Below are 17,138 nucleotides of genomic sequence, written 5' to 3' on the forward strand. Positions count from 1 at the left end.
CGTTGCTTGGTCCCAGCTCCTGCCAACCTAGCAGTTCGAAAGCATGTCAAAATGCAAGTAGATAAATAGGAACCGCTACAGCGGGAAGGTAAACGGCGTTCCCATGTGCTGCTCCAGTTTGCTAGAAGCGGCTTTGTCATGCTGGCCACGACCTGGAAGCTGTACGCCGGCTCCCTCAGCCAATAATGCGAGATGAGCGCACAACCCCAGAGTCGGTCACGACTGGACCTAATGGTCAGGGGTCCCTTTACCCTTTCCCGGGAGTTGTGATGGGTGTATATGTATGTGTGGCTGTAATTGTGTTTATATATTGTTTTTTATGGGATGGCATTCAATTTTGTTGTACTATGTACAATGACAATAAAGTATCTATTCTATTCTATTCAAGTAGACTCTATCTGGAAGAGTCTTGGAGGTGACAATGGGAATCTCCCCAAATCGCCTCTCCCCATCCTTCCTCCAGCTGATGTTTCTTCTAGATCTCTCTCTTGTGCGAATGAAAGGAGTCCTTCTGCTTGTGGAAAAGCAACTCCTTTAGCGTATTTCACCGCCAGGCAGTCTCAGAGTTTTTGCCACTCAGCCCTCCCATACACAAAAGGAGGTTAAATTATTAGAGATAATTTAAAGGGGGAAGAAAGGCTTTTCAGACAAAATACCCCCTGCCCCTGTGCATAGCTGGGTGTTCTTCTGCTAGTCGACACACCTGGTACAGAGTGGAAGCGGGCCACACAAATGAATCATGAACCCAGCTGAGATTTTGTAAGCCTCGGATTTAACACAAATAACTTTTAATATAAAGAAAACTATTTAAGAAACAATTCTGATTTATTTGTCCAGCATGCGATACAAAAAGGACCAGGGTGGTGCCGTATGTTTTCCAGCCCTCCTGTGTTGCTCATTTTCTACAATTACGCAAAAGCCACAGTAAGGGCCTTTGTAGCAAGAATTCCATGAATGACTCCCCCCCCCCCCTTGGTAGTGGGCGATTGCCAGTTTCTTTCATTCTGGAGCCAGATTCTTAACTATTCTGCTTCAAAGAAAGGGGACTTTTATTATTAGTCCTACTTCCAGAGCATGTTCTCAAATCATGTTAGGGCACATTGTTTTCCCTCTCTCTTCCAGAAACAGAGCAGGGAGCGAATGGAATGCAGACAAAAGAGGAGTTTGGTGGAGATGTTTGGGAAGACGCACTTTCTGACAGCAGTACCTGTGTACTCAGCAAAAGTAGCCTTAGCACCACCTCTCTGGTAACAAACTCATTGTTCAACAAGGCATAATAAATAAATACAGTCTTGGGAAGCGTTATATGCAGGTGGGGTTATGTGACATTTTGTCCCAAATGAAAACAAGACGTTTTCAAATTAATTCACTCCCCCAGCCCAATCCCTGCGTCCTTTTACCTTTACCTTTTAAAACTAGGCCACTGAAGGTATTGTTCTTGAATAAAGGGATGGGGGCTCAACTACTGGGCTGTAGTTTTGTATTGTTTTTAAATGCTACATTCAGCTTGAACCCAGCTTTCCCAGTCATTTGTTTTAGCTAAGTGGGTTTCGATTAGTCCCAAAATGGATCCATTGGTGTTTAAACTAGTCAGAACAGCAGCAGGCCTAATATGATTAAGGAACAGAACCTGGCAGGCATCTAGACCAGGCATCCCCAAACAGCGGCCCTCCAGATGTTTTGGCCTACAACTCCCATGATCCCTAGCTAACAAGACCAGTGGTTGGGGAAGATGGGAATTGTAGTCCCAAAACATCTGGAGGGCCGAAGTTTGGGGATGCCTGATCTAGACCATAGTCTGTCCAAGCTACAAAACGTGATGTTGGGGAAATTGTTTTGTTAAAAATTACTGTTCTGTGGAACAGAGCTGATGCTTCATACTCCATCGCTATTGAGGTGCTGTATGCTATGCCTTTCAAATTTTATTTCAGCTGCATACGTGAGAGCTTCAGGGCATGATTTGAGGTGTTTCTGTTTAGGCAAAGTGTTCTTTCTAGCATAGCACGTCGCTAACATTTGCCCTTGGTATGCTGTGCTTTGGCACAGCCTGAGGTTAGCGTGATATAGAGGGTTGGGGGGGGGGAGCCCATGCAGTGCTCCCTCCTAGTCAATCCAACCTTGCCTTCTCCCATGCTCTTTGTCAGAAGATTCCCAGCCTTTTCTAGTGGGAGATTACGATCGCATTCAGGGTGTGCACCTGGGACCTACTGCATGTGAAACGTACTGCATGTGAATTCCTCGTGGCCCCTTCCAACTCTACGATTCCGTGATTTTTCAGGTCTGTCCAGCAAAACATCCCTTTGCTGTACATTTAGGAAGCGAGATTTGCGGTCCAGAAAAGATAGCCACATGCAACATGCATGCCGCCACGAGGTTAAAATAGCAGGTGGTGGTGCATTTTCCATCCACGTTGCAAGAAAGGTAGGAATCCCTATTCCCATTCACGTAGCAGAGGGCAGGTGATCACATTAGACAATTCACAACTGAATGAACGTCCAGTTTCTCCTTGCTAGAGCAGCGTCAGCGATACAGCACCTGTGGTCTCTAAGAGAACGCTAAAATGAACTGAGCCACCAAATGCTTTTTTATAGTAAGAAAAGGTCACCAGTTTAATCATGTACATTAAGCAGGCGAGCAGTTTGTAAACATTCAAAAGCGGCAGCATCCAAGTTACAAACATCTTTAAAGGAAAAAGAAGAAGAATCATCAAGATTGTTTAAGGATTTCCCTCCCCCCCTTCCTCTTTCCCCTCCAAAAAATTTGGAAATGATGTTTCAAAATACTACAAACACCAAACAAGCTTCTACCACCCTTGGTTTAACAGTCCTTTCTTACAAAAAAAGGAGTTCCAGATTCCCAACACAGGGTTTTATAACAAGGTGTACTTTTAATATAATCTACGTTAGTCACTTGGGAGTTCTACCTCTGTTCAAATCCCATTAGCAAAGGGAATGTTTGTGTCTTGGTTCAACGCTTCTTTGACCTCTGAAGGCAACGTGTCAAAGAGGTGATCTTCTACAATGAGTCCACTTTTCCTGAGAAGCCGACACAGACCCAGCGTAGCCGGCAGGCGGTCTAAACAGTTCCCCTTCAACTCTAGGTGTGTTAGCTGCAAGAGCTGGCCAATCTTTTCCGGAATCGAGGTGATGCAGTTTTGCCCCAGGCTCAAAGTCCTCAGCTTGGTACACTTAAACAGCTGTTTTGGCAAAATGTCTACTTTGTTTCCGGTAATATGCAGATGCTGGAGATTCTGTAGCAGGCCTACCTCCAGGGGAATCACTGCGATAGAGTTGTAGCTCACATCTAAGCATCTGAGCTTCTGTAAACTGAACACTGCAGCCGGTAAGGATTCGAGTTTATTGTTGGAGAGGTAAAGCGACTCCAGGTTCTTCACATGGGTAATGGAAGGAGGAATGATGACAATTTTGTTGTGCCACAACTTCAGGCAAGTCAGTCTTTTCAAATGTTGGAAGCTGATGACTTCTTCGATTGTGCGTATGCTGTTGGACTTCAGATCCAGCTCCTGCAAGTTGGTGAGGCTGAAGATGGCGTGCGGAATCCGCTCCAGGTCGCAATTCTGCAATTCCAGCTCTGCTACATTCATCATTTTCTTAAGGCTATTCAACACAAAGAGCTTGGTGCCGTCGTTATGGATTACGAGCTTGGTTAGATGTGGGGCCACATCGGTGATGTTCGATGGGATTTTGGTCAGGTTGCTTTTCACATAGAGAATTTTGAGGTGCCTCAGTTCCCTAAGAGATTCAAGTCCTATCATTTTGTTGTTTTCCGAGTTCAAGTTGCCTATCAGGTACAACTCCCGGAGGTTTTTAAGTAAGTACACCCAAGCCGGGATTTCCGCCACGTCGGTGAACTTTACATGCAGGCACCTCAGGTGGTCGCGAAGGAAGCTGAAGGCTGTCTGTTCCACCTTTGCGGGACAGTGGTAGAGGTGTAGCTCTTGCAGGTTTATCATCTGGGAGATCTTAGCCGGGATTTTAGCTTCAGGGATCAGCTCAAGTTTCAGCACGTCCAAGTCGGTAAGATCAAACACTGCATCGGGGACCCCTGAGAGCATGAAGAGGTGAAGTTCTTGCTTGTCCTGGGCGTTGCGGGAAACATGCTGGCGCAGCTTTTCGAAAGTCCACTCGTGGTTCAGGCTTATTTCCCTCAGCTTGTTTTCACTCACCTCCGACAAGAAGACGCCGAACCGCTTGGAGTAGAGCTGGTCATACTGGTCCACCATGTGCAACAGAAATGCAAAGTCGTTCTTCACATCTGGAATATCGCTGAAGCTGCTCTCTTCCCTCACCTTCTCGAAGGAATACTCCTTCAGGGGCAACCGGAACAACCAGAAGAGTGTGTACAAACAGATGAAACCGTAGACGCAAATGAGGGAAATGTAACTGATGAGCAGCTTTTTCAGCATGTAAGCCATGTTGTGTGTGCATTCGAACTCCTGGTAGCCAGTCAGGTGCTCCACTTTGGGCATGCAGCTGTGCTCAAAGCTGATTTCGTTGACGAAGTTTGCCGTGTAGCAGAGAATAAATATGAACTTCACAGTTTTGATGACCGTCTGGACGACGTAGAGTTTGTATATCAAGTCGCTGTCCTCCACGTGCGCCCGGAATTTCCGTACTTTTTCGAAGAGGGCCTTGGCTTGCTCGCCATCTTTTTTGTCCAAAATGGTCATGCTCGGAACCTCGACGACGGGCTTCTCCGCTGAAAACTTGAAGCCCGTCTTGTTGATCATGGGGGTGCTGGCGCTCGGACTTCCTTCATCGCTACTGGTGGACACATGCTTGGGCAAAGACTGGGCCCCGGTCAGCCTCTGCTTATTCTCCTCAGAATCCTCACACGCCGTCTCAGACAAAGCCTTTGTAGTCCACGGAGATTCAAAGCACTTCCCCAGGATGGAAACAAAGTGCTCGATCTTCGAGCAAGTTTTGGGATATTTGAACCAAAAGTTGCTGCTCACCATTAAAATAATGGTATGTATAAGAGCCAAGTAGGGAAAGTACTTTGAATACCAAGGAAGAGCCAAGTGGTAGCACATCTGGTTAATGAAAACATATTGCTGATAATCCAAGTTAGTTTTTCGGCCCAGGGGATCTGCCTGCTCCTTCTTCTCCTCCGGACTGGCGACAGTGGAGTGCAACGGTGGAAAGGTAGATCTGCTGAGAGGTATGTCAGTTGCGACGACAGGTGCAAAAGAAACGGCCCTCGCTCCCTGCGCTTCTTTGTCTTGGGCTGCGGCTGTTTCGGGTTCCAGGGCAGCGTTTGTAGGTTTGGCACTCGCCGAGGAGCTGGGCTGCACCTTTGCATTTACAGCCGACTGCAGGACGGGCAAACAGACCACCTGGTCTTTGGTCAGCTGCATGGTTCCAGCAAAAATGGCAACCATCAGCATAACGACTGCTAGGTAATCCATAAATACGTCCCACCATGGTTTCAGAATGCGGTACGTTGGCTGAATGTCATTAAGGGATGCAACTTCTGCGAGGGTAAACATTCCTGTAACGAGAAGGAAGAAAAAAGGAGCTGTCATTCATTGCTGGCAGATCAAATTGTACTTTATACTCTTGAATGTAAACTTCATCCATTCGACCAGGGAGTGGCTAACCTTTTCCTTTTGGCCGAAGGGCTATATTCACCCTTGGCTAACCCTCCAGTAGTGGGTGTAGCCACTACACACACACACGGACACACCCACCCTCAGCTACCCCATGTAGATCAGCAGAGGAGGAGGTTATTGTGACCTCCTTGCTCAAATGATCCATCCAATGACTGGGAAAGTGGTTCAAACGTCTCTGCTCAACCCAGTCCAGTATCCGCTTATATTGTTTTCCTATGCTCTGCCACTGCCAAAATGGGAGAGTTCTTGGGTAGCAAGAAAACCTTGCTTTTTTCCAGGAGGCGGGGGGAATCAGGCCCTTAGGTCAGGGATTGATCACTCCAATACAAGACCTACAAATTCTTAACATCATTCACTTGCTTTCTGAAATGAAAAAGGAACACGCACAACCCTTTCTCTACCCATTGTGAATAGCACCCCTAAACGGATTTACTCGAGGCTGGGCAATTTTGTTTATTCTGTGAAATACATCCATCTGAAGATTCTGCCCCCATTCACTGATAAACAATCTCAAGTGTTTTAAAAGCGTACTGAATGAAGGACGCACCACGTCCTTTTTCTTCTGAAGGGAAAATGGTATTGCAAAAGGGGCATGATAAGTCATGATGGTACAATGGACGATTACAAATTAGTCAATGTTTTAGAATTAATTTCTTTCCACAAAGAGCAATTCTCAAAGCATTTTATGCACTTCTCTTTTCAGTGATTTCAGGCTTTTGTTGTTATGTTCACCAGATATGAGCTATGCAAGTATGAGAATTTGGATGTTATAGAGAGGTCTAATTTTGTTGCTTATAATTACACAGCCCAGTATGATTTCAATTTTCACCTATGTGTCTTGAAGAGCTAAGGAAAACAAAACCACACTTTAGGAAACTGCCCCCTGCCCCCAATTCTTACAAGGAGAGCTGCCTTTGGGTTTTTCTGGAAGACAAAAAGAATCCTTAAAAAAAAGAAAGAAACAAAGAAACCTACCATATATGTCGACCTGCAACTACAAGATGAACTAACTAAATGCAAAAAGGATACCTGCTTATTCATCACTGCCTGAACCGGATAAAACCAGGTCTCCAAAAGAGAGACTGCAAGTAGTATCAGGTGAACTGCAAGACCAGCAGTAGGGGAGATTTCACGACTAGTTGCCTAGGCAACCACCAGTTTTAAGGCTGAAATCCCATTGAGCTCGGCAGGACTTACTTCTGAGTAAACACACCAAAGAGAGGATTGCTAAGGCTATAAAAATATTGCCCCAGCTATGGCAGCCAGCAAGAGAAACTGGAAGCAATGTGACATATACTGCCATGGGGGCTGGATTAAATCGACCGGCGGGCCAGATTAGGCCCCCAAAGCAGACTTTGGACATGACTGACCCAGAGAGTCTTCCCTTTCTGCTGCGACCATCTCCCCTCCTCGCTGATCTCCAAGAACACAGAGTAATGAAGAGGGCGGAGCAATGAGAGACAAGACGACAGAGCCTTAGGTTGCTGGGGAAGGAACAGGGGGAGGAGCCTTAGGGATCGGTGGGAAGGTGAGGACTTTCATTCCCCGCAACTGTCTCACTGGGAAGAGTTGCTGTGATCACACTGTTCAGATATTTCCAGGTTGTCTACGGACTAGAAACTCAGAAAAGCCCAGATTATATGTTGCCTCCAATAGTTTTGACACTCATGGTACTGAAAAGGTGCCTTGTTGTTACTTGACTGTTTTAACACAATCACATTCGTACAAGCGCCAATTCTAAGCACCAATTCTCATGCCCTCCCAACTAGCTTCCTATACAACTGGGAGGAATGAGTGGCACGAAATACAATACAATTTTCTGGAGTGGGGAATCCTTTGCAAATCTCTCTGGAAACCACTATGAATGTAGGACAAAGGTGTGGTATACTTGACAGCTCCCTGTAATCCTCTTACCTTCGGTTTTACCAGCAGCAATGCAAGAGGAGCTTTAATAACATAAACACCTGCCATCTTTACTCTTCATATGCCCTGGGAGTGAATTATAGGGACAGAAGCACACACACCCATAAACACCCTTGGCATGTACCCAAGTGATTTAAGAGAGCTGTGGAACAGTGCTGCCGGCACCATCCACTATAAAACAGAGTTTGCCTTAGCTCCAACCAGCTTCCCGATTGGTTCTGCCAGAGGGTTCTGCCAGAGGCACTGACCTTGCCTCTTCTCTCCATTGACCTGGCCAGAGAAGATCAGGTTAAGCGCCATGTTCCCAGTGCACCATCCCTTACTTCCCCAAGCATGTGTTAACTGTGAGTCAGAGAAAAGCCCAGAATTGTGGTTGCACAGGTACACAAGCCACGTGTAAGTTTCCCCCGATAGAAACCACACACAATGTATAGATGTCAGGGGCCGAGCTAGGGGAAACTAAATGCCATTGGGGGCAGAACCAGAAGCATGGCCCTACGGTCCAGCTCATCACCTGGTTTCTGCGGGAAGTAAAACAGGAGCAGTCAAGTCACAACATTTCCTAGAGTGACCACATGGAGGGACACCTGACCAGCTCAGCAGCGGACTTCCTGCCACTGATATGGGACGGACTTCCTCTGCATGTAATTGAGATGGGCGTAACCTGTCCAGGTAAAATGTAAGGACAGGGCAGCGGCCATGTTTTCTCTCTTTTGACTACGCACTCAAACTGACCACACTCCATATGAGTAGACTCCACATGTATAGATTACTTTTTCTAAGCCAGCCTGCCTCTTAAGTTTGTGCTGTATCTCAGGATGTCTGTAAGTAAACACTTTTCATACTTTTAAAGAGCATTGTGTCGTGTATTTTCTTTAAGAGGGATAAAAAGGGGGGGGGAAACCAGGAATATGTTGTTTTAGAAGTTCTAGTGAACTTGATTGCCAAATTTCGCTGTGTTTAAATGGGAATGTTACTCTGCTAAGTTTAGGATCTTGCCAGCGCAAGATTGGGATGATATATTAAATTAATATAGCCTCTCCCACAACCCTGAACATTCCCCCAGTTTCTTTGTGTGTATAAATTAGGGCAAGGTCGGTGATTAAGATCCATAGGTTTTATAAGCCTGTTGTTTGGCCCAAGCTCCTCCAGCTAATGCAAATTATGTATTTCCTAGGTAACTGCAGTAAAATTGGACACCCTGAGTGTATGCAAGACGTTAGGGGGTGTTGCTTTTTGTCGCAATGTTCACACAAAGCCTCATCTACACTTACAATGACTTGTTACCCAGTTTGGAGAGTCCTGGAGCTCTTCTAATCTGTATGGAATTTCAACATCCTTGCTGGGATGTTGTTACCTCACCATTTACCCCCCCTTCCAGATAATGTACGAAAAGCGACACAGATCTCTGTGGATTCCATTGATTTCTTCCTTTCATGTGCCTCTTGCCTTATCAATAAGTGATTAGTTAAAAGGGAAACTCACTCTTCTTACATGTTTGCTCAGTAACTTTTGTCAAGAGCTTCTTGAAAATCCAGATACTATCAGCATGTTTGTTGCTAACCCACAAGGTTGCTCCCCCTTCCCCATAAGGTTAGTAAGGTAAGAATTCTCTTGGAAAAAAGGAAAGCGAGTAAGTTTCTCAGCAAGGCTTATTCTTCTGTTTGGCTAACTATTGTAATCGTAAAGGTAAAGGGGCCCCTGACCATCAGGTCCAGTCGTGTCCGACTCTGGGGTTGCGGCGCTCATTTCGCTCTATAGGCCGAGGGAGCCGGCGTTTGTCTGCAGACAGCTTCCGGGTCATGTGGCCAGCATGACAAAGCTGCTTCTGGCGAACCAGAGCAGCGCATGGAAACACCGTTTACCTTCCCGCCGTAGCGGTCCCTATTTATCTACTTGCACTTTGATGTGCTTTCGAACTGCTAGGTGGACAGGAGCTGGGACCGAGCAACAGGAGCTCACCCCGTTGCAGGGATTCGAACCGCCGACCTTCTGATCAGCAAGCCCTAGACTCTGTGGTTTAACCCACAGCGCCACCTGGGTCCCTATTGTGATCATAGAAACGCCTTAAGATGTAAATTAATGCCTTGACTTGCTCCTCAAATTGCTTATTGGCCTGCCTTACTATAGGTTTATATTTAATTCGTAAGAATTTATAATCTGTTTCTCCCTCTATTAGAAAAAAAAGTTGGGCAAGACTTTAATAAAGGAGGCTATTATGCACTAGCCACTTAACCATGTTTGTCAATCCCCCCCCCCACGTTTTGTGCCTTTTCCTATTTTCAATAGATGGCTTTACATAAACTCCCCACACACTTTCCTGCTTCCTTTTAACTAAATCTTCCCATTCTTAACCATTTCAAATGCAGAACGTTCTGGAATAATGCTATATACACAGTGCATGTGCTTTCAGGACAATACGAGTGGACATTAAGATGATGAAAAAGCAAAGCTACCATTTTAATTCTCAGGTATATGATGAATCTCTCTGTTTAAAAAGGAACGCACATGTACCAGCCACATTTTGACTTGTAAATTAGTTTTCTGCAAGGATCTTTCATTCACAGGCCTCTGAGCCCCTTGATTTTACTGAGTCAATGACCACCCGGGTACATTTTGCATACAGCAGAGAGCATTAGATTTAAACACTTGCTTGAATACCTTGGCAAAAAAACAAACAAACTATTTTATGATTGGCAGGTCTACGTGCATACCAAGCCAGATTAATTTGGCATATTAAATTCTGTAAGTTTCTGTTAATAACCTGTGGAGGCTGGAAAGTATTTTTTCATTTCATAACTCCTCCTGTAGTTCTTGGCAGGGCTCGTGAGTATGATGGAGAGTTACCTTCATCCCCTCTGGTGAAAGAGTAATAAAATATATTTTGTGCAAGAGCCAAAATGAGATTAAAGCCCGAGTCTGTGCAATGTTCATAAAGCTAGGTTTTCAAACAAAACACTCAGCTTCAACCCCACACCCCAAGAAACTACACTTAAAATAAAAAAGTCTAGGGGAGAATGTGGGGACGACGACGACTTGGTATTTCAGTTCTTAAAAGGGATCTTCTACTGTACTTTCTTTCACCTAGGTAGCCTTTGAGTCACCTTTTCACTTTCTCTTAAGAGCATATCCACCCTACAGACTCAAGCTGCAATAACAGTCAAATACAGTTGTACCTTGGTTGTTGAACGCCTTAGCAGTCTAACGTTTTGGCTCCCAAACACTGCAAACCCGTAAGTGAGTGTTCCGGTTTGCGAACGTTCTTTTGGAAGCTGAACGTCTGGCGGGGCTTTTGACTGGCTGCGGGAAGCTCCTGCGCCCAATCAGAAGCCGCACCTTGGAAGTCGAACAGACTTCTGGAACGGCTTCCGTTCGGCTTCCAAGGTACGACTGTACTTTACCATCCTGGGAAGTGTAGTTTTGAGGGGAAGGGAATACGAGGGAACTAACAGAACCCTGTTCTTAAAAAGCAGAGACATCACCTTGCCGACAAAGGTCCGTATAGTTAAAGCTATGGTTTTCCCAGTAGTGATGTATGGAAGTGAGAGCTGGACCATCAAGAAGGCTGATCGCCGAAGAATTGATGCTTTTGAATTATGGTGCTGGAGGCGACTCTTGAGAGTCCCATGGACTGCAAGAAGATCAAACCTATCCATTCTGAAGGAAATCAGCCCTGAGCGCTCCCTGGAAGGACAGATCGTGAAGCTGAGGCTCCAATACTTTGGCCACCTCATGAGAAGAGAAGAATCCTTGGGAAAGACCCTGATGTTGGGAAAGATTGAGGGCACTAGGAGAAGGGGACGACAGAGGACGAGATGGTTGGACAGTGTTCTCGAAGCTACGAACATGAGTTTGACCAAACTGCGGGAGGCAGTGCAAGACAGGAGTGCCTGGCGTGCTATGGTCCATGGGGTCACGAAGAGTCGGACACGACTAAACGACTAAACAACAACAGAACCCTCGCCAAGCTACAATTCCTTGGGTTCCTTATTTAGGGCACCACTCTTCCAAGCAGCTCAAGTTGGCAGTGTTAGAAACTCAGGACAGGAAGCCACCGGGGGCCACATGTGACTACTAGGACAGTAATGGAAAACCTGCCAGTAGTTCTAATAGGAAGCCAGCAGTTCTGCTATAAGAGCAAAGGAATAATTGCAGCTTCATAGCAGGGCTGCTTCAAAGCTTTAGGAAAAGCTGGAACACAGTTCAGATGTAACAGCACCTGTACAGCAGGGGGACAGCGGGAAGGAAGAGAGAAGAAATAAAGAAAAGGCGCGTATCTCTTAAACGAGGCTTTGCAAAATCGAAAGAAAGTACGTGCAGATTAAACAACCAGGTCAGAAAAGGAGCCAGTGGCAATTAACCCATCTCAAGGCAGAAAGACAATACTGAGAAACAAATTGCAGGCCTAGGTTAAATCAGTAAGTATAACTCTTGGTGCATAAACAGTATTGCCTGTCCAATTAAATTTCCTTTAATTAGATGTTAGGGAAAACCCCGTTAGTACAACCCCCCAAGAGACCGAGACTTTCTATGACAAAGACGAAGTTCACAGCTATTAAAATTACTCCAAGATGACAAGCTCCTGGGTTCCCTATTGAACTGGGGGAGAGTTGGTTTTTCATGTAAATAAACCTTCTACTCAGCTATTCCCGGGGATCATTTTATTGCGCAATATATATGCAACTGTTTCTTATTTAACAGCTTCATATGTCGCAAGGAAGAGCCATTTTTCAGGCAATAAATCACAATAGTTTGTAGGTGACAAGTGTCATTTTGTGTGCACAGAGACCCGCTAGCAGGCCTCAGAGCTATATAGCTCATAGCTCCATGAATATTAGCCAGCACCTTTTGGCTGGTGGCTATAATATTGTAACTGGAGGATGAGAAAATTTATTTATTGTACCAATGCTACTAAAACATTGCATCTTCAAGAGTCTAACGGCTCTGCTGAACCACAACTAAATATATATACAGTGGTGCCTCGCTGTGTTGTTTAGTCGTTTAGTCGTGTCCGACTCTTCGTGACCCCATGGACCATAGCACGCCAGGCACTCCTGTCTTGCACTGCCTCCCGCAGTTTGGTCAAACTCATGTTCGTAGCTTCGAGAACACTGTCCAACCATCTCGTCCTCTGTCGTCCCCTTCTCCTAGTGCCCTCAATCTTTCCCAACATCAGGGTCTTTTCCAAGGATTCTTCTCTTCTCATGAGGTGGCCAAAGTATTGGAGCCTCAGCTTCACGATCTGTCCTTCCAGGGAGCACTCAGGGCTGATTTCCTTCAGAATGGATAGGTTTGATCTTCTTGCAGTCCATGGGACTCTCAAGAGTCTCCTCCAGCACCATAATTCAAAAGCATCAATTCTTCGGCGATCAGCCTTCTTTATGGTCCAGCTCTCACTTCCATACATCACTACTGGGAAAACCATAGCTTTAACTATACGGACTTTTGTCGGCAAGGTGATGTCTCTGCTTTTTAAGATGCTGTCTAGGTTTGTCATTGCTTTTCTCCCAAGAAGCAGGCGTCTTTTAATTTCGTGACTGCTGTCACCATCTGCAGTGATCAAGGAGCCCAAGAAAGTAAAATCTCTCACTGCACCCATTTCTTCCCCTTCTATTTGCCAGGAGGTGATGGGACCAGTGGCCATGATCTTGGTTTTTTTGATGTTGAGCTTCAGACCATATTTTGCGCTCTCCTCTTTCACCCTCATTAAAAGGTTCTTTAATTCCTCCTCGTTTTCTGCCATCAAGGTTGTGTCATCTGCATATCTGAGGTGAGGTTGTTGATATTTCTTCCGGCAATCTTAATTCCGGCTTGGGATTCATCTAGTCCAGCCTTTCGCATGATGAATTCTGCATATAAGTTAAATAAGCAGGGAGACAATATACAACCTTGTTGTACTCCTTTCCCAATTTTGAGCCAATCAGTTGTTCCATATCCAGTTCTAACTGTAGCTTCTTGTTCCACATAGAGATTTCTCAGGAGACAGATGAGGTGATCAGGCACTCCCATTTCTTTAAGAACTTGCCATAGTTTGCTGTGGTCGACACAGTCAAAGGTGCCTCGCTAGACGAATTTAATTCGTTCCTTGGGTCTTATAACAAAAAATTCGTTTAGCGAATCCCATAGGAACGCATTGAATTTTTTTTATTTATTTTTTTGCCCATAGGAACGCATTAATTGAATTTCAATGCATTCCTATGGGAAACTGCGATTCGCTAGACGAATTTTTCATAAAACGAATTCATCTAGCGAGGCAACCTCTGCTCGAAAAATCCTTTTGTTAAGCGGAAATTTCATTAAGCAAGACATTCGTTAAGCAAGGCACCACTGTATATATATATAATTGTGCCTACTGAGGAACCAGACATGAGCAAGGCAAGTGCTTCCACACACACTGGTGGTGCTAACATTCAGCATTGTCTAACTTCCATCTCACAAGGACTGTTAATAGCACTAAAGGAATACTGTGCAATGGGGAAAAGATGTGGTTTCTGAAGGACTACTCCTTGCAGCCATGCAAAATCACCTATTCCCTTCCTTTGCTTGGGACGGCTGGGTCTGCATGCATTGTTGCCAACACATGAACCATGAACTGTAGCATGAACCATGAGCCTACGTCACTTGGTTCATGCTACAGAAGTGTAAGATGGGCTGCTCTGTTCTCTGGGAAGCTGAGAGAGGTCTTGGCAGAGAAAAGCAAATTTCTTTCACCCTGGAGAAGGTCCAGGAAACTGGATGTTATCCCCATTTGCCTGAGAGCCCCAGAATTCCCTCTGGTCTGGAGGCTGTAGGGGTGAAGACGAAGAGAGGTCGCAGCGATTAGGGCAATGTTTTCCAAACTTAGGGTCTCTAGCTGTTTTTGGACTACAACTCCCATCATCCCAGTATACCTGAAGGAGCGTCTCCACTCCCATTGTTCAGCCGGGACACTAAGGTTCAGCTCCAAGGGCGGCCTGGCAGTTCCCTCACTGCAAGAAGTGAGGTTGCAGGGAATCAGGCAGAGGGCCTTCTTGGTGGTGGCGCCCGCCCTGTGGAATGCCCTCCCATCTGATGTCAAGGAAATAAACAACCACCTGACTTTTAGAAGATATCTGAAGGCAGCCCAGTTTAGGGAAGTTTTTAATGTTTGATGTCTTATCATGTTTTTAATATTCTATTGGGAGCTGCCCAGAGTGATTGGGGAAACCCAGCCAGATGGGTGGGGTACAAATAATATATTATTATTATTATTATTATTATTATTATTATTATTATTATTATTACTACTACTACTACTATCATCATCCCTAGCTAGAAAGACCAACGGTCAGGGATGATGGGATTCGTTGTCCAAAAACAGCCGGAGACACAAGTTTGGGAAACACTGGTTCAGGGTGTGAATGGCAGGCTTTGCAAGGCCGCTTGTGCAAGAAGAAGAAGAGTTTGGATTTGATACCCCACCTTTCACTCCCCTTAAGGAGTCTCAAAGCGGCTAACAATCTCCTTTCCCTTCTTTCCCCACAACAAACACTCTGTGAGGTGAGTGAGGCCGAGAGACTTCAGAGAAGTGTGACTAGCCCAAGGTCACCCAGCAGCTGCATGTGGAGGAGCAGGGAAGCGAACCCGGTTCACCAGATTATGAGTCCACCACTCTTAACCACTACACCACTACACCACGCTGGAAGTATATAAGCATGCTCTCCTAGCCCCCAGCTTCTGTTACACTTGGAGGTATTTAGAAAAACAACTTTGGAGTAGGAGTCAACCACTGGTGGCTCTCGAACCAATTCAGCCCAAGGGATTCTGCGTGGCTCCACAGTTGCCAGCAAATTGGAACACACAATTTGTTGAGAAAGCGGCTTCTATGGCAACAGGATTTTCACAGATGGGATTGAACGACTGGCCTAGTATTCTTCAGTCATTTCTCACAGTGGCTTTCCTCGAAAGGTAGTTCCCAACCAGGCTTTACAGTGCCTACGAAAATATTAATATTTGGGATGCAACTGAAGCCATTTCTGATATGCGCATGCATAACCTTGACTTGCATAACCAGCGATTTATAATACCTAGAACAAAATCTTTTGAGATGCCCATCCCTATTAGTTAATTGCTTGTAAAAAAAAGAGAAAATTCCTCCAGGTGCCGTTTAAGCACTCTGCTTAGTTTCAATGTCAAAACTTTCTTTGTAAATACCAAGGTAAGCTTACTAAACTCGTCCTAAGAAACCCTACACTCTTTCCCTCCTCAATTCCAAACTGCAAAACAAAGCAAAGATTTAAGATTTTGTTTGAATTGGTGTTAAATCGCAGCCAAGGATCCAAAGAAACCCTTTCAGCGCTGAACTACGACTCAGATGAAAATACAGTATTAACAAAGCCCAAGAATTTCAACCCAATATTTCAGGCTCCCTAAACGAGAGCATTTAAATGAAACTCATTCATTTCCAAACTAATAATTTGTACTTTTAAAAATAAATAAATTAAAAACCCATTAATTTTAGTAACATTTTGAGACTGACTGTAGTCATACAAATAAACTCCCTTATAAGCACAACTAGACTTAACCCCCCCCCCAAAAAAAACCTCATGAAACTGGAGGGCAGACAGCACAAGACCAGAACTGGATACAATGCAAATCTATTTATCAAATGATCGATAATAGATCAGTTGACAAACTGCTCAACACTTTTAGCACCATTTCTGTTTGTCCCCCACCTGCCCCCCCAATAATCTATGTAGACTCATGATCAGAAATAATAAGATTTCACGTGGCTTATTTCACAAGACCACCCCCCTAAATATTCACCAAGCAGATAACCATTTCAGACAGACCCAATTCAACTCAGCGCTGTGGCGCCACGAAAAGTGTTACGAAAGAACTCGGCGATGCCGCAATTTCTGTATGCCTAAGGCCTCTGAGTCAACACCACCAGGCATTCTTAACTTTCTTTTTGCGAGAAGAATTCCAGGTATCAAGCTTGAGAAAAGCCGCTTTCCAAGAACTGGGAGACTTGCTGCCCCCTTTAGCGTACAGCACAGAAAACAAGCCCCAAAGTAAGGATGACTTATTAGTGCTGCAAATATTTTTCGGGAGCTGGAAAGGGCAGTGGGATGTATACAGTCAGACCGTGACAACCACAAGCTTTTTCCAGACGGATTTTTTAAAAAAGGAACGCATAGCTTGCTTCTAATTTTTCATTTATTAGTAGCTCTCACAGAACCCAAAGCACAGCTTTTAACATCCCTGGAACACGGACCAGTAAGCAATGAGGTAGCAGCAGCAGCAGCAATGTCACCTTGAGCCTAATGACCCATAGGCGTAATATCGCCTACAAAAGCAGCTGCTTTTATTTTAACAGCTACAGGGGGGAAATGGGGTGTTAAAAAGGGCCCTGGCCTAGTTGAACTATGAGCTACGAGCAGTACAGCTATAGACAGATAATCTGGTGCGGTGGCTGCATGGGCAAAATCTAGGTCCAAATCCCAAAATGAAACCCTGGCTTAAACTGGGAGGAGAGCTGTTTAAAGTGGTTTATAACAGAGCTTTATATGCCTGTTGTCTTTGTCCATGGAGTTTTCTTGGCAGGGATACTGGAGTGGCTTGC

At 45.0% G+C, this 17,138-nt stretch overlaps 1 protein-coding gene across 8 annotated transcripts in view; it reads right to left on the bottom strand.

Annotated features, from left to right (window-relative positions):
• Positions 1 to 373: 373 nt before the first annotated feature.
• Positions 374 to 17,138, bottom strand: part of LRRC8D (leucine rich repeat containing 8 VRAC subunit D) — a 184,668-nt gene continuing 167,903 nt past the window's right edge. For all 8 annotated transcript variants that reach the window (XM_060276742.1, XM_035121925.2, XM_035121928.2 and 5 more), the window contains exon 2: positions 374 to 5,511. In XM_060276742.1, coding sequence (XP_060132725.1) covers positions 2,930 to 5,509 — 2,580 coding nt within the window. In that variant the 5' untranslated portion in view covers positions 5,510 to 5,511 and the 3' untranslated portion in view covers positions 374 to 2,929. The remainder of the gene's footprint in view (positions 5,512 to 17,138) is intronic.

The sequence above is a fragment of the Zootoca vivipara genome, chromosome 7 (genome assembly GCF_963506605.1).
Source record: "Zootoca vivipara chromosome 7, rZooViv1.1, whole genome shotgun sequence".
Classification (NCBI taxonomy): domain Eukaryota; kingdom Metazoa; phylum Chordata; class Lepidosauria; order Squamata; family Lacertidae; genus Zootoca; species Zootoca vivipara.